Below are 18,438 nucleotides of genomic sequence, written 5' to 3'. Positions count from 1 at the left end.
TACCCTGGTGGGTGAAACATTGGGTTAAATCGGTTTGCCACATTTCCAAATGCATATTTAGTACAGTTCAAAAACACAAGTCTTGAAACTGATAAATTGTTCTAATAGAGAGAGTTCCAAAATTAATACCATGAAAATAAACAGAAAGAACATTAAGGTATGAATGTTGGAAAAAAAGAAAAACAGTATACAAGTTCAAAAACATTTTTAAAAGAAAGAAATCTCTAGTTTTCAAAACATCCGCTCCTTCCTTCCTAGATCTGAGCACATTGCAGTGGCAAGGGTATTTCTTCATCTTCAGGGATAAATATGGCTAACTTCACATGCCTTAAAACAACTATACATCTTATTTCTGGTACAATGTCCTGCAGTCAAAACACTACTACTCAAAACTTCTTTTTGGCAGGATATTTTGCATGGGGTTCAAGGGACCTAATTATGTGAAGATAAGTGAGGATTCCGGCAGTGCATTAGACATGGCGGTGTAATGCGAAATCTCAGCATGCAGAGAGAGGAGACCCAGGGGCCCTGACATATTTCACTGAAAAGGTAACTATCAGATATAAAACAGCCAATTTTATATTTCATCAGAAAGCTTCATTTTCCCCATGTGGTATGTGCCCCCAGAGTAATAACTTATAGTCCTTTATAAATCCATTATCAATAATCACAATAATAACAATGGTAATAATTATCATTGCTGTTGTTGTTGTTATTGATACAATAATTTCCATATAAACAGAACCACAGGCACTTATAAATTAATTAAAAATGAAATTAATCAAAGATGGGTAGATAATGCCTCTACAGTCACCCTTATCTTTGAATGTTTTTATATATGAATATTTAAGAAACCCTTTAAATGCTCTAAACTGATCCCACTCGACCTTTTTGGAAGGCGACTGCAGAATTTTATTCTAAGGTGACGTTGGAACATGAATTGATGGTATGGTATATGGTGTCCCTTTCAAGTCACAACACACACTCCTTATTGGATGAGTTATGAAGGCAATTGGGGAATTAGGTGTATTTTTGGCTGAGGTATAAGGGCTGTCCTTGGTACCTGAATGTGTCTTAAAGCGGACACTTAAACTGTAAGTAGCAATCATAAAACAAAACCCAGGACTAATTAGTGAACTTTTAAATGATTTATTCCTACACAAGGACACAGGACAAGGATACTCAGAGATTGAACTGCACATCAGCTCGTTCACCCATCGTTTAAAAATAAAATTGTAATGAAACTCCTGGTGGCATCCGAGGGCACGCTCTTCTTTCCAGTCTTGCAAGGGAGTTAGCTGTCTGGAGACGTTCGACTGCGCCGAGCTATCAGTTATCGTAATGAACACTTAACGAACAAGACAACACATTCCTCTTGTTTGAAAGCACTGAGCTGCAGCCAAAGATAACGAGGGCATGATCCATGGGGACAGGAAGGGGAGTGAGATCAATCGTTCTCCGCTGACTTCTGTCTTAGAAAGTTATCCGCTGCAGTGACCTCACCTCTCCTGGGGCAATCGACTGATTTCTGCTTGTTATGAGAATACTGAGAATATTGCATATCTATATATATATATATATATATATATATATGTGTGTTCAGCTGCCCACTTGTGTTGCGCAAAAGGTAGATAAATAAAAACATAAATAAATAAGGAAAGTCATGGACCTTATATAATTAAAAGATTTGTAAAATAATATAATAAAAAAAATCTTATACATTAACTTACAAGGACTAGATGCTTTGTGTCTTTCGTTGCAACACAACCCATTAGAACAATACTGTAATTTATGCTTTGGAGTCAGAATACAAAACATTGTTGCCTTGCTTGACTTAAACCATTATTTAATCCCAATTTTACCCATTTAATCCCAATTTTTGTTGCCCAGTACTTACACAATACTAGGTTTATTTGGCCTATAAATTTCATGTAACAAAATAAAAAGGAAGTAAGAGTAGGTTCTCTTACCTGTAGCCACTGCGACTGGTCATTGTGTCCAGATGTCCATGCGTTGACCTTGCCTTGTTTGTCCAGTCTGGCCTTTCCTGGCTCCCAGGAGAACATATCCATGTTAAGTGTCTGAAAGACGCTTGATGACGTAATCTGATAATCCTGGATGTGACCTGTCTTCATCCCCATTGGCTCAGAACACCCTATGGTTTAAAAATGACAGAGAGTGCATTTGCTTGTTGATTGACAGGCATATACAATGGCAGAAAGTTCTGCGATGTGCATGCTAGTAATAGATTGTAGATGGTTATATGCATAGCGGTCATTCCCAGTGGAAACATGCCTTTAGCTGTCTTATGTTTCTGCATGGTTTGTGTGTGATTTGTCACAAGTTTAGCGGTGCTTCCTGTTGGCCAATTCTCTGTCATGCCCCACCTACCACATTTACTGACCTGTGAGCTCACAGCCCAGAAGCTCCAAGCGAAGGGTACAGTGTCTCCTGCAGACTTGTGGGTACATTCGTATGTACTGTCCTTCAATTGGTGGAGTGAAAGAGTTGGCAGACGGTGTGTTGTTATCGACATTTCCACGAAACACCTTGGGAGAAAAATATAAAATGTCACCGTTAGTGAAATAGCAAGAAGAAAAGAAAACCAAAAGCTTTACAGTTTTTTTCTGCCCATGAAACGCTTGTTTCATGGAACCTTGACAAAGCTTTGACTAAGAGCTTGGGACTGTGAGGTAAGCTGGGAAGCTTATAAAAGGCAATCTGGATATGATGAAAAGCTGTGAATCTTTACAATGCTGATTTACTGCTTCCTGACAAATAGCTTTAATCCTGATTGTAATAAAGATATAATTGGGTGGTGGGGTTGGGTTATGCAGGAGGCTTAATTAAAGAAATTTGCTCATGGAAATGCTCACCATGTCCTCGCCCGTGCCCTTGACCTTGTAGGTCCTCCAGGTCTTCCCGTCGTCGCTGAAGGCCACTTTGTAGGACTTGACGTACTCGGGGCTCCCGATGCGCTTGGCCCCCTGCGTGATCAGGCCCGTCACCCTCATCCTCCTCTGCAGGTTTATCTGAGGGGGAAAACCACACGATCGATTTGCGGTTCACAACAGGAGCTCCGTGGGACACTAGGGGGGACTGGGGGCCGGGGAGGGGGGGGCGGGGGGGGGTGTTTTGAAGAGAGGCTGTGAGAAGAGTCCACATTGCCGCTGCTGCAAGGTGACCACCTTGTTTTCTTACCAAGCGGGTGCACGTCACACACAGACCACCTCTGTGCATTTAGCCCAGCGGTGTCAGACCCCAGGCCTAGTTATTTTGAGTGTATTTGAAAAGTCATTAATTCAAGCCGATGATTGAAAAGAGAATCCGTAAATTTTGTTTCCAAGGCCTCAGTCGGTTGCTGCTAGAAAGGAAATTAGACTATTTCTGTGTGCACTGAAGGATATTGTTGATAGTTACAGAAGTTACAGATGATCTGCTGACTTTACAAAGGTTGGTATAGGGGCATTCACAAAATTGACGTTAAAAGCAACAAAAATAAATTTTTGAAGAAGAGAGGAAAATGGTGGCACACCAGATGTGTGCCTCGATGCGGAAAGCGCTGGCGACCGGGATCCCAGGCCTCAGTGACGGGCAGGGATCGATCTGTCATCACAGACACAGGGTTTAGTCTACAGCCTGAAGCCAGAGCCTCCCCTGCTCGGCAGTTATTGTTTTAAAAAGCTTCTGTCCATGACAGCTCCTCCGGCGAGATAAACCGCCGATGACCCGCCGTGGTCTAACAGCGCTGCTTCACCTCACTGCCGCGTGCAGTACGCGCCCAGGCCACCAGGAACACGAGAACGCACACGGATGTGATGCCGCATTTCCTCGCTACAGAAGCATGCACATTCATCTTCAGGCAATGAGTCTGTAGGCTGAAGAGGTGACCCTGGGCCACAAAGCCAGGATATAAATGATCTGTTCAATATGATCTGAATTATTTGTATAAAAATCATATTGTGCTGTCCTTTCACAGTAGTTGGTGCATTGGACCAACTCATTCCCATTCATCATTTAGGTGCATGAGCAAAATATCAGAGTGGATCTGTGTATAATGCTAAAATATTCAATGAAATTGGTTTGGGGGGGGGGGGGGAGAATGACATTTAAAAGTGCTTTTGCACTCCCAAAAGAAGAGCTTTGTTTTGAGCTTGTTAATCATTAATGAAGCAATTAATTCAAACAGTCAACAATTCTTTCGTTTTACAAATCAATGTGCTACTGCAAGTATCGCCCTTTTCATTACTGTCTACACATCTTACAAATTAAATGAGATGGCTGCAACCTCTAAGAACTCTAAGAATTCCTCTTCTGAAAATGAATAATGCAGAAATGAACTGACCTCATTTTAAAGAGGCAGATCAGTCCATGCAAATGAACCATTACATTCAGAAAGGTAAACCTTAATAACAAAACTGCTCAGCTTCATAAAAGTTTAAATATGTAAATCAGTTTTTCATTTCCTATCTAACTAAATAGAATAAGGCATAATAGCGCATAATATGGCATAATGTGGTATTGTCATTCTATGAAAACAAATAGGTATTTGATTGCCAGAAATCATTCAGAAAACATTCTCAAAATATACTCTACTTTTCATGATGCCAACTGGTAAATCCAACACAAGGAACTAAAGCTGTTGGTGAAAGTAAGTATGATTACTTAAACAGAAAACCTTGCATTTTTGAGTACACCACGGCACGGTAAGGAACTCTGAAGGTAATTGCATGTACAAAATCAGCTGGAATCAATTAAATCCAGTTGGTTTTGTAAACATTAGGCATGGTTTAGTGGTTGTTAAACATCACCATGGAAAATATACCATGTGGAAATGAAATGATCTTCCAGTTGTTAACCATTTTGATACAGCGCTTGTTGCTTTTCCAAGAACTCTACAGCATACTGTTCTAAAAGAAATGGCACTTTCTTTGCATCTTTGAACTCTCATCCAATCTCAGCCGTAGTATTAATCTCCACCAAATTGTCATGGGTTTGGGGCGCAGTTACGTTCTTGGCCTCTCGGCCTGATTATTACCTCATTGGATGCACCTGTTTCCATTTATTCCTCCCTATGCTGTGATTTTGGCCACCTGCGTCGTGCAAGGCTATTTAAGACGCTGTCTGACTTTCAGTCCTTGCTTTAGTGTCAACTTATGTTCTCATTGAGCCGGTAAGGTATTTAGAGCCTGTTTAATAAACCTCCTGTTCTCTTGCGTCTCAAGAAGCGTTTCCCCCTTAGAAGGTTTGTATTTCGGTCTGTGTTTCTGGGCTTCGTGCCGGCAGACCGTTAGGGCTTTACCTTTTCGTTTTCCTAAGCTGCGTCTTAGGTTCTTGGGTATCTCTGTGTTCGACCCCAAGTTTTCCTTTTTGTTTTGGGTCTGAGCTGCGACTCCGTTACTTTGGGTTTCCCTGGTTTCTAACCATTTTTCGTTCCTGAACGGTGCTCAGTGTTTCTTTCTGTTTCGGTTTGGCCGTTTTTTAAGGCTTGACAGGGAGTTTGAGTTTTCACTCCTGTCATTCTGTTATTTTTTCCCTTCCTCGTTTCCTCTAGCCTCAGTGGCTTATCACCTCGGGGATAAGCTTTTCGAATCCCTGTACAGTTGTGTGTGGTCCTCCGACACTCCCCCTTCCCTCACACAAATGTAACCCATAGGTCCTGTTTCTCTGTATCCTTTCTAACTGGCTAAATTCGGATGCACTGATTCAATCAAAACAGCATGTCTCCCGCTCTTGTGTTCCACTACCTCTCTCAACCTTGAAATTGTATCACCAGGGCCCAGGGGTGGTCTATGGGCACAGGTGGTAGGCAGTGTAGTATAATGGGTAAGGAACTGGTCTTGTAACCTAAAAGGTCACAGGTTTGATTCCCGAGTCGAACACTGCCGTTGTACCCTTGAGCACTTTAACCTGCATTGCTTCAGTATATATCCAGCTGTATAAATGGATGGAATGTAAAAGTTGTGCAAGTCTTTCTGGATAAGTCTGCTAAATGTAGCATCTGCTAAACCTCTGTAATGTAATATAATGTAAAGGTGGTAGACTGGATGGCTTTTGGTGAAATGTCCATCTGTGACCTGCGCCAGGCCCTCTGGCACTTCTGTAGCTTCTTTAAAATCACAGGGACATCAGTGGTCTGTGACAGCAACACTCTTCACTGTTCTGACAAGTTCACACTGTCAGCTGCAACCTTGCAGTCAGTGAGCTCACACACATCTGCTTTATAACTGCGTGTAAATGGTCAGTGAGTAAACAGACTAACACGCCCTTGGCGTGCAAAGTCCCAAGAGTCGTTAATTTGAAAACCGAGCTCCAAATTTAATAATATAGTGCTTGCTAAGCCAGTTATGTAAAGTGTGGTTGTAAAATTAAATGTGGTCTTAAAATTTCATTACATATAAAATATACATACTCCTTGCTGCATGCAGGAATTAGACAATGCATTAAAGACATTTGGTCTGGCATTTGCAGCACTGTGTTTTTCTTGTGTAAGGATGCCAGCAGCATCAAAATTAATGTGAGCACTATGAGTAACACAAAGAACAAGGCATACTTCTATTTGTTTTCATCATACAGTATCCATCACCGCAATAATGAACACATAACAGCATGGATTTCATGTGAAACTCTGAGATGGCTGAAATTGCCTTCAAAATTGCTTATTGTTTGAAAGAAAATAACAGAAAATTCACCACAGTATGCTTTTCCGAGAGTTTCTTTTACAGGAGAAAAAGAAAAAGAACAAACATAAAAACCGTAATTGAGACTTGAATTCAAAAATATGAAATTGCAGTGCACTTTAACTGTGAAACAAGGCTGAAGAAGCAGCAAAAGTAAAAAGTTGTTGGCTCACATAGAATCTGCATTAATTTGGCCTAGTAATTACCTACTGCAGAAGTCACTGTCATTTTCTTGTTACATTCAGACTGGCTGCACCTCATTGATCATGTGTATTCTTCTAAGTAAACTTTGTCCTTCATGTTTTCGATTATGTAAAAAATCTGATGTAGTAAACATGCTTCTGAACCACTCTTTCAAAAGTAGGCTTATAGAGGATTGAAATACCAAATAATCACACTTTTTGTGAATTCATGTCCATTCAAGTGTGCATGGCTCTCCCCTGGCTCTCCTGTAGCACAGGGCAGCCTGTAATGGGGAAAATGGAGTCTATGGGTGAACACACGGAAGGAGTGTACCTGTTTCCCTTGCTGTGCAGAGAACATTTAGCCTGTATTTCAGTCCTTATCCTCAAGGCATCACTGTAGGCACTCTAATTGCAGTAATCAGCAGCAAGCTATCAAAGCAAGATGACCAATTATAAAAGTACCTGTGGGAGTAGTTGAAGCCCAGCATTAAAAACACCTGATTAAACTAATCAAGGTCTTGACTGAAAACCAAGATTAGTTAATTAGCTGAATCAGGTAAATAATGCTGGGGTGGAAAAAAAAGCCTGCACCTCCACCAGCCCTTCTTGAATAAAATGAAACATCCCTGGGGTAATTGAATGATTTGTTGAGACAATTAGGATACTTGTGTTGATTGCTTAACAAGTCACTACAGAACGTCCTGTACGGACCTCTTTGTGATAAATGACAGAACTGCGGGAGACAAAAAGGAGAAGGAATGAAACCCATGGACCATAGATGGACATTATTTATCAGCTTGCTACATATCCCAGAATAATCACTTGCAATTTTTGTGAACAAAAAAAATGTCAGGATGATGCCGCTGTATGGGAAAACACACAATGATTTCAAATGTGCAGCAAACCCACACAAGCATAAAAAGCAACATTTCTTACGAAAGGACACATCGGCAGAACGTATCAGGTATAACTTGCGATTTCTTAGGAAAGACATCTCGGTTTGCAAAAGCAGAGGTTGGTCTGTCAAGTACAGCATTCTGAGGGGGCTGTTGAGCGTCAAAAATTGACTATAGAGTCTATCTGAACAACTTCAGAATTATTTCACTTCTGAAACTGAGCATTAATGAAAAAGCCAATATTGTTTCTGTGCTGCCAGAGCACCTTCGTGATGAAACCTTCTGAATCATGGCAGGAACTGTAACAAGACCGACTCTTATTGAAAAAGATAACATGGCTGTTCTGTCTGCTCAGTCACAATTTATTTTCCCAATACAAAAGCATTGTTCAGTATCGATGTGATTTTCTTCTGTTTTCATTTAAATGGTTATGCACTACTGGGGCTTACAGTTTATCATGGTGTTCATCCTGACGGAAAAGTGTTATGCATATTTACCATGTCAGTCAGGGTTGTCATGTTTTTGTGACAAATGTAATGTAATATAGCCAAATTCAGACATGAGATGTAATATATATTTAACCTAATGAAAACCCAAGATCTTCTAAAGCAGTGGCATTCACTCTTGCCCACAGAGAGTTGCAGAGTGGCTGGTTGTTTTCACCTAAGACTGTAATCATCTGAGTCACAACAAAAACCTACACACCTAACAGAAGGACCAAGGGCAGGATTGAATGCCACTGTTCTAAATGGCACCAAAATAATGTCCATTATACACAATATTTTCACATTTAGCACAAAATAAGCAAAAGCCCTTGCACCAAACATAAATTAAGAAAGATTTTATTTTATTTGCCTCCTACTGGCAGACTATCAGTGCTTGACCGCTGCTCTAAACTTAATGAGGTTAACATTTATTAGCCAATGACAATGGTGAATTGATAGATTGATTAGGCTTTAATATTGACTTTATATGCTGTTCTTGGTCTGGGAATTTTACATGGCATGGTAGTAGAAATCTGAAACATCATTTGAAATGAGAAATTGTTTTGTTTGCAGATATTTCTGCTATGCCAGAACTAAACTACAGTATTTTATATGACCAGTCAGCCTGTATTTAAGTTTTTGCATGTTGTATGGAGCTTGCTAATCTTGCAAAGCCCATAACATAAGGTAAAATACTTCTGCAAATGAAGCCATTTTTAGCAGTACTACATAGACTGCTTACTAGTCTCCGATTTAACATATTTACTTATTCTTCTGGTCGTTATTTTTAGCACTTATTTCCAAGACTCCATCTGGTACCTGTATCCAGGGCCATCTGTCCTTCTCTGCAGCACTCCAGGCATTGACCAGGCCCTTCTTGTTCAGTCTGGCAAAATATGGGTACCACTTCTGCAGCCCAAACAGTGCTCTATGTGTAGAAGATGCTGTAATCTGCTGATTGGAGATAATTCCCCCTTCCATCCCCAGGGGGCCAGAGCATTCTGAAATGAAAAAAACACACATCCACACACACACACGCACACACACACGCACACACACATACACACACACGGACACACACACAGTGCGGGTTACCAAGAGACCATTCTAAAATTACGTAAAGTGCCATAAACATACATAGACAAACTTCAAGATGAATTGCATTAATGCAAGTAACAAAGAACCTATGTTTCTTGGTCCTGTTTGCAACTTCATTCTGAGTCCTGATCTCTGTAACATACTGCAATTATCTCACGTAACATGCTGGTGAGTTTCCATCTTTGATAGTTTCTGTTTCTGAAATTGGACAATCGGGCACATTGGGCATAGGTTCACTCCTTGATATTATAACCTTAGTTACACTGATCAAAATGACATGCAGTCACTGAAACAACACCTAACTTTCACTCTTATTTTCACAGATTGACTGGTTATACTAATTTTCATCTTGTAAAAAAATTCCTTTATTTATTTCTACATCCGGAACAAATGAGGCTCTCAAGTCTGGTCTCAAGGACCACCAGCTTCCATATTTGGACAACATTGTCACCAAATATAAAGAAAGTTAGAAACCTTAACACTCCTGGAAACCCACTAGACCAAAAAGGCATACGACCCATTTTTGTCTAATTCAGTGGTGCACAAGCTGTGGGTTGCAACCCAAGTTTTGCTTGTGCGAGATATCTATTAGGTCACGGAATCATTGAGTCACCCTGGATTTACACCATACACGGCATTCTCTCGGCGCTCTCGCTGGAAGTCATTGGTTTTCAATGGAGAGCAAGGCGACCCACGCAATTCCTATCCATGTCTCTTTACATATAAGGTAACATGCACCAAAATTCAGAAATGTCAAATGTAAATCCACAAATACATAGTCTGTTATAGATTCCCAACACGTGTATGTAAATTGGCTTAACAACATTACTACCAACTTATTGGTTTTAAATATCACACATGATGGTTGCTTACATGTACATATTGGCAGTTCACAAAAGAATAAATAAATAATAATAATGCTGGCCTGAAAGAGAATAGATCAAAACTTTTAAAACTGGTGGTGGCTCATATTTACTGTAGTTAACATACAGCACACTCCTGGGTGATATATGACTAACATTTTGTGGCAGAACACTCACACCACATTAATAGTTGGTTGAGAGATAGGGATGTATTGCTTCTGATAACAGCCAAAGCAATCTGGGGTGCAATTAGATGGCCATACTGTGATAATTAGATTTAGAATTTGGCAAGGAGACCAGGGATCCACCTACTCTTATTCATAAGCACAACAGAATCTTTAATGACCCCAGTGAGCAAGGATCTCAGTTTCAGTAGCAGCACCCACTTGATAGCACAGGATCACTGTTTTCTGCCTGGTCCAAGGGGAATACTGCCCCTACTGGCCTATCATCTATCACCACTTCCTGCAGCCATACTTTTTAACGCTGTACATTAACAATGCCTACCGCCAGCAAAAGAGCACTGTAGTTTTGATTATTTTTTCACCGACAAATAAAATAAAGTGGCCTTGTACTATTTCTTAAACAAAGTAATTAAAAACTTCACTGTGGTGTGCAGGCTGAAGGCTAACTAGCTAAAAGATACAAAATTGCACATAAAATAAATCAACACTTTCACTGATAGCTCTCACTGACTAAAAAGCACAGGATAAAAAAGAAGACAAGCATGCAACACAAATAAGTCTTCTCATTATGTTTATTACTGAGGATCCCAGATGATGACAATGAATGTAATTCACATGTATAAAAATCAATATTTCTGGCTTAGTTATCAAGTATAAGAAAACATACTATCTTTTGGTTACCATATGGTAATGCATCTGTTCACTATAGAGGCCATTGCCTACAAAATAAAGATAATTTCCTAATCTATTTCAGAAATGCCTTTAGAGCAGAATTATTGAGTTATGCTGTATCTCATAAATGAAGATTGAATATTGAAGTTTTAATGTACTGAGAACGCAATTCTATAAATGTCATATATGTATACTGACGAGTGACAAATCAAAAGAAAAACAACATGAGTCTTTGTAAGATGTTGGGCTACCAAAAGCCGCCAGAACAGCTTTAATGGACCTTGGCATAGATTCTACAAGCCTCTGGAACTCTACTGGAGGGATGAAACAGCATTCTTTCAAAAGATATTCCCTCATTGGGTGTTTTGATGATGGCGGTGGAGAGCGCTGTCTATCACGTCAGTCCAAAATCTACCATAGGTGTTCAAATAGGTTGAGATCTGGTGACTCATATGGCATATGATTCACCTCATTTTCATACTTATAAAACCATTCAGTGACCCCTCGTGCCCTGTGGATGGGGGCATTGTCATCCTGGAAGAGACCACTCCCATCAGAATAGAAATTTTTCATCATAGGTTAAAGGTGATCGCTCAAAATAACTTTGTATTGATTTGCAGTGACCCTTCCCTCTAAGGTGACAAGAGGACCCAAACCATGCCAGAAAAATGCCCCCCACAGCATAACAGAGCCACCAGACTCATTCACTGTAGGGGTCAAGCATTCGGGCCTATACTGTTCTTTTGGTGTACACCACACATGCACTTGGCCACTTGTCGAGAATATGGTGGAGGATGACTCATCTGACCATATCACTTTTTCCACATATCTGTAGATGGTTTTTGCACCACTGAACTCTCAAATGTGCATTTGTCTTGGTAATGAGGGGTTTAAGCATTTAAACCCTACTATAATATCCTTCTCTATGTAGTTGTCAATGGACTGTTCTTGCTTACACATCCTGCATTGACATTCTCAGTCACCTGAGGAAGAGTTGCTCCTCTATTTTTCCTTACATATCGCACTAATGCATGATTACTGAGCTCATCAGTGTTTTCTTTCTTTTTAATGATGTTCCAAGCACTTGATTTTGTTATGCCTACTGGTTGTCTATGTCTGTTTTTATTCTTATTTCTCAGCCTCATAATGCCTTTCTTGACCTTTATTGGCACAACTCAGGTTCTCATGTTGACAAACGCCTACAGACTCCAAAGGCAATCAAAAGGCTAGAATCAAGACTAGATACTGAAAGCTCTCGTATACCTGCACTGAGGAAGCACTTGAAGACAGCTGACTAATCAGAAACACCTCTATTTGTCCAAAACGTTATGGTGCCCTGAAATGGAGAGGACTATTACATTACATTACAGGCATTTAGCAGACGCTCTTATCCAGAGCGACTTACACAACTTTTACATAGCATTTTACATTGTATCCATTTATACAGCTGGAAATATACTGAAGCAATTTCGGTTAAGTACCTTGCTCAAGGGTACAACGGCAGTGTCCTACCTGGGAATCGAACCTACGACCTTTCGGTTACAAGTCCAGTTCCTTACCCACTGTGCTACACGCCGCCGACTATGCATAAGAAGTGCTGCAGTTTCTACATAGTGAAACCAAAATGTATAAAAATGCCCTTTAATAATAGCTGGGAATCTGCTTATATATATACACACATACGCATACACACATACATACAGCAAACAGAAGTACATAACAGCCTAACTCAGAAAATGAATAAACACATAAATTCAACAAACGATCAAACAAAACAAACTAATTATCACGTATCCAAAAAAAAAATCTGGCTGTAAGACCACATAGTTATAAACTTGAGCGATAAATAACACACATGTAAGATTGTAAAGTGAAATTCATGCAGTTGAAAAAAGATAATAACATGTCAGTCAATCATATTTGCTTATGATATCAAAATGCCTTATTAATCTTTATGCGATATTCAAGGTGGGGGAAAATGCAGAACAGATGTGATCGAGCTGGTGTGGAATGTTCAGCCGGATTCCAGCGGCGTCAAACAAAACACGCTAAGCAATGTATTCCAAGAACAGCATCTGGCAATATCCCCAAAGGAAGCATTGCGATGCGCTTGTGCTTAATGATGCAGTGGACATCCAGCCTTCTATAGAGATCCTTTATCCAGTAAATGGCTGGATGAACTAAAATTATGTATGAATATATAAATATATATATCTTATTCATTGTCAGTTGTTATTGTACAATTTAGCATTATTTTCAATTGATAGCAGGAGTGACAATTGTATAATTTTTTGTGACAATGAGATAGTCATAGTGATTACACAACACGATACATAATTGATAACAACAAAGCTAATGACAAACACAACAACAACATCAACAACAACCACAATAATAAAGGAAATAAAGAAAAAAAAAAAAACACATTGTAGTGCACAAAAGACTGCAGGGCCAGCCCTCAAGCACAGCCAACTATATTATTGGAAATTAGGACATAATGTTGCGTCTAACATTAACATTATTTACCCTTTTCATAACACATCCGTTTTGTTTGGGGTAAAATCAGGATCTCTATTAATTTCTCTTAATATTAACCAACTTCTTTTCTAGTTGAAAGTATACTTTATTTTATTAATTGTATTTTTCTCATAATTCAGGTTAGACAATAGGTCCAAATCTTTCGGTACCATAATCCTCAGGTACCATTAATTTACTTCTGATGGACATTTGAAAATTGAGTACTCAAATTAGTTTAAATTTTAAAACATGCCTGCCCTAATCTCAAATTTGCTCTAATCCCACATACTTTCCCTAATCCCACATATGTGTCCTAATACCACATGCCTCAAAGTAGTTGCTGTGCTTCCAGTCTTCCATTTATGAATCACTTCGTATTCAACCAGCCAAGAAAACAAAACACTTGCTCTTACACAGTGCCTTAGGATTCTATCATAAACCAGGATAGAGAGAGATACAGTGCACATCTTTTACTTTTACTATGTTACTTTTATAGGTTTAGGCATCTACCTCTCCGTTTCATAAAAAAACAATAACATAATTACAAATAATTTAATGAACTCATATTTAAATATCCCCTGTCCATTTTACTGCATGCTGGTTTCTGTGGCCTTAAAATAATACAATGATCTAAAGAAAGAAAAAGAAAAAAGAAAGATAGTTACAGTGGAATGAAATGGACAAAGTGCTTGGAATAGGCTGTGTGTTCTGTGGCAGGGGGTCACAGAAAGTGACAGTTAAGTTAAGGGGCAGGCATGCTGCATAGCTTCTCCTGAGTCTCTCTCTTTCTCTCTCTCTCTGTCTCTCTCTCACTGCTCAGCCTCAGTTTCCATGGGAACGGCGATCCTTTTTTTAAAAAAAAGGTCCTTGGTGGCTGGAGATTCAGCACGGGTGGCAACTTGTCAACAACTTTGAGAGGGCGGGTCAATAAAGCATAAAACCCCATGGGCGGTGGGTGGCATTTCCTTTCACACAACTGACTATGCTGTTTAATGTCTACCAAAGAATGCCAAACAATCTGCTTTCTTTGCTGCCGTTTTAGGAGCAAGAGAGCGGAAAGGGCAGCACAGTCTGTGTTATTATATAATGTTTCTACTGGCACATCCTGTAGGATGTCCATCCTACCACTGAGGGCATCCACCATAAGTAGAACGCCACACAAATCTCCTATCGCTATCTCCCCCGGATTCCCTCCCTACTGAAGAGGCTTCCCACACGCAAACACTGCCAATTGTGTTCATAGGAACGTCTGACCAAGCCGGAAGTACCGCTGCCGGGGATTGAACCCGGGTCTCTGCGGTGGTAGGCGAGTGCTTATACTTCTACACTACCCTGACAGCCCCACAGTGGATCTCTTAAACAGGCCTGCAATGGCATGACCTGGTTATTTCATTCAGTCCCTGCAGTAAGGAGTGCCCTAGAATATGCACCGTCATAATCCAACCTCAACCTGCGAGCACCATCCCTAATGCCAGCACAGGACTGGCTTCTGCCCCCAGGCTCAGTCCTCGCAGTGTCCGACCTTTGCAAAATGAAAGTGTCAAAAAGAGGGGGGGGGGGAGAAAGAGGGGCAATTGGAAGACAAACACAGAAAATGGATTTTCTAATGTTGCGGTGTATCTTCGGAAAACCCATAAAATACAGATTTAATCTATACTTACAACTATGTGGAAGAATGAAATAGCCTAATGGTACACACAGATATGCAGAAAATGTATTTTGGCCAAGGTGATAAGGGATATTTTTCATAGTGAGTTTCTAGTCCTGAGAAAATGTTATCCTGATAAATACTGTACATTTCCATGCATTTATTTTCTTCAGTCTAATGTTCATCCTTGTTTTCCCTCTGCTTCTTTCTTGTTACTTAAATGACTGTGTTTGATTTTTGTTTGTTGTTGTTGTGGAACACAAAAAATCTAATTAAAAACATGCCAAGGAGATGTCAATCTCAGTGATGCTTTTCTTCAGGATATAAAAATCCTACTGATTATGAAGAATGTGGACTGTGGAAACAACTGAAGGTATTATACTGTATAAATTGAATGTCTGAAAGTATTCTACTGAGCAATGTGTAACTAATTAAATAAGCCATTTTTCTTATTTGAATTACCAAGACTTTTGATTTCTGAAACTGAATTTATTTTTTGCCATTTTTCAAAGCCAGGCTTTCAATTGTAGATGACCTATGAAGTTTCAACCTATTTCCATGAATTTCAATAAATATATGCATCATATTCATGGGCCAGGCTCCTATTGCTAAAAAAAAGTCAACATCAAAATCCATGTATCCATCCATTATCTATACCCGCTTATCCTGGTCAGGGCTGCGGGAGGCACTGCAGGCTATCCCAGCATGCACCGGGCGAGAGGCAGGATACACCATGGACAGGTTGCCAATCCATAGCAGGGCACACACACCATTCACTCACAAACTCATACACTCACAGAGTCCCCAATTAGCCTACCTGCATGTCTCCGAACTGTGGGAGGAAACTGGACTACCTGGGGGAAATCCACACAGACACATGCAAACTCCACACAGAAAAGCCCAGAAAAGAATTTTAAATCCAGGACCTTCTTGCTGTGAGGCAACAGTGCTACCCACTGCACCACTGTGTCACCCACATCAGAACTCAGTATCAAGAAATACTGTATTTACAAAAAACAAAAAGAGCATGTTTCCTATGATCTATTGCGTCCATTCTATCAGGATGTCATGACAGGCATGACAGACAGACATATGCACACACATACATACACATACTCTCAGACACATAGGCTTTGTTCACAAATCTGTACACAATACAACTTTGCAGGATGCTTTGACATAACATACATGATAAACCAAGACTCAACATATCTGTGCAAGGCTTGGTCGCCCTGAAGATGATGTTCCATCATAAATGATAAAGTGACAAGTGCCACAGGTGGCCAATAAGTCAGTGTTCTTCCCTTCTTATTCATAGCATTTTCAGTAAACTTATTCTGCAATTAAGCTGGGATGAGGAGAGCATGCATAATTTTAAAGAAGCCTTGGCCTCATTACACGAGACAGAGAACAATGAGTAATGAGTAAGTATGCAGAAGCTGCAGACAATGGCAAGGAAACAAAAGCAGTGAAACACTGACTACCACTGGCACGGAAATATACAGTTAATTCATTACAAAATCAACTGCTATGCAGTCGCTACTGTGCTTGGCTAGTGCTGCAGTGACATATGGAAAGTGCTTAAATTCATGCCACACAATAGTATCTCAGTGATTTTATTATTTTTATGTCGCTCGTGAAAGTCTTAAAATCCACCACTGTTAAAAAAAAACAAATTCAAATTCAGACAACTGTTAGATAACAACTTAAGCACAGGATGAGTTAGGCAGACTCTCTGTGTGGTATGCCATGCCACCATGCATTTCCTTAGGGGGAGGGCAGGTATAATTACGGGATCAGAGGGGCACATTTGCCTTGATAAGTTTCCTGCCTGAGCCGCTGTTGGGCTATTATGATTATGCCAATCACAGTTCGCCACTGAAATGTTGGCAGATTGCAAATGTCAAATTATATTATCCCAACATGACTTTGTGGAAAAGGTTCCCATCAGGCACGTTTAACATTAATTCATTATTCAGCCTATGGTACTTTGTTCTCAGGGGCTGTATGACAGTATAGACACACTCGAAGGAAGTTCTGAAAAACTGTCAGCCAATCATGCTCGGCCCTCAGGGTGAGCTTCCATACACTCCGACACATATTAATTTTATGTAAAAAATCTAGTTTACATAGATGTTAGTCCTTGAATCTGCTAGAATTGAGATGTAAAACAACAACACTGGTTTTGAGCTTTGTTGTAATTGAGAACTACTTAAAATGTCGAAGTCAAAAAGGGAAACTCAAAGTTACTGCATATTGCTTCGTTGTTTGAGCTAATGAAGGAAGTTGTTCATGGACTTTGAACATGACATTAAAATTGGAACTCAGCCTTTAAAACTATGAAGAGCGCCTGCTTGAGAATATTCTAACTCTGTGGCCTGTCATTCCAATAATTATATCATATATTGTTGCCTCAGAGATGGTCCAGTATTTGAAAGTTTTTTTTTTTCCTTTGCCCCTGCCACTAAAACAATGGCTGGCTAAACAAGAAAATGAATTTGAGAAGGGCATTATGCAAATATCTGTTATATTTACCATGCAATTATTTTAAAAATAAGTAATAGAGATGGAAGCTGTGTAGTTTTCATCTGATAAACATTTAAATGCCAAACACAACTAAAAAAGGTCACTTGGGGTTGAATATGTGCCAGTGCCAACTGGCCGGCAAAGTAAAACATAATTGGACATAGGGATTAATCTAAGGTGACCACTGCTCACCAGTGACCCATAGTTTGCTTGCCCGAGCTGCACATGAAATGTCTTCCATTGGCTTCATCAGTCACAAAAATGATGCTTTAGCCTCTACATATAAGATTGTTCCCCACCTGTGTTTTGTTTCTCATTATAGACATACGGTTGCAAACAGCCCAGTGCATTCAGACAAAACATAACTCTCTGGTTGTTTACCCACAGTAGTGGAACATACGTATGGGCTTTAATGGAAAATTAAGATCAGCTGCAAGCTGGACCACATTTGCATGAACAAAACATAAAGGTTTTGCTGTTACCAACATTTGTCCTTAACCTGGACAGTTGCATGCAAATGTTCAGCTTGCTGTCATACACATGGTAAATAGTGGTTGTTGCTGAAATTGCAAGACAGTATCAAAGGACCAGTATTTAACTGTAAGATGTTGATTGAATCCAGGCCAGCCATAATTTTAGGTTTTATCATGAAACAAATGTCAAACTCCATGGGTTCACTCTAA

At 39.8% G+C, this 18,438-nt stretch overlaps 1 protein-coding gene across 6 annotated transcripts in view; it reads right to left on the bottom strand.

The window, feature by feature from the left end:
• Positions 1-18,438, bottom strand: part of edil3b (EGF-like repeats and discoidin I-like domains 3b) — a 110,620-nt gene that overhangs the window by 31,372 nt on the left and 60,810 nt on the right. For all 6 annotated transcript variants that reach the window (XM_035389853.1, XM_035389854.1, XM_035389855.1 and 3 more), the window contains 4 exons: positions 9,066-9,247; positions 2,877-3,032; positions 2,405-2,549; positions 1,971-2,155 (listed from right to left, as the gene is read on the bottom strand). In XM_035389853.1, the coding sequence (XP_035245744.1) occupies positions 1,971-2,155; positions 2,405-2,549; positions 2,877-3,032; positions 9,066-9,247 (668 nt within the window). The remainder of the gene's footprint in view (positions 1-1,970; positions 2,156-2,404; positions 2,550-2,876; positions 3,033-9,065; positions 9,248-18,438) is intronic.

The sequence above is a fragment of the Anguilla anguilla genome, chromosome 14 (genome assembly GCF_013347855.1).
Source record: "Anguilla anguilla isolate fAngAng1 chromosome 14, fAngAng1.pri, whole genome shotgun sequence".
Classification (NCBI taxonomy): Eukaryota; Metazoa; Chordata; class Actinopteri; order Anguilliformes; family Anguillidae; genus Anguilla; species Anguilla anguilla.
Note: the sequence above shows the minus strand (reverse complement) of the source record. Positions and strands in the feature narration are given on the sequence as shown.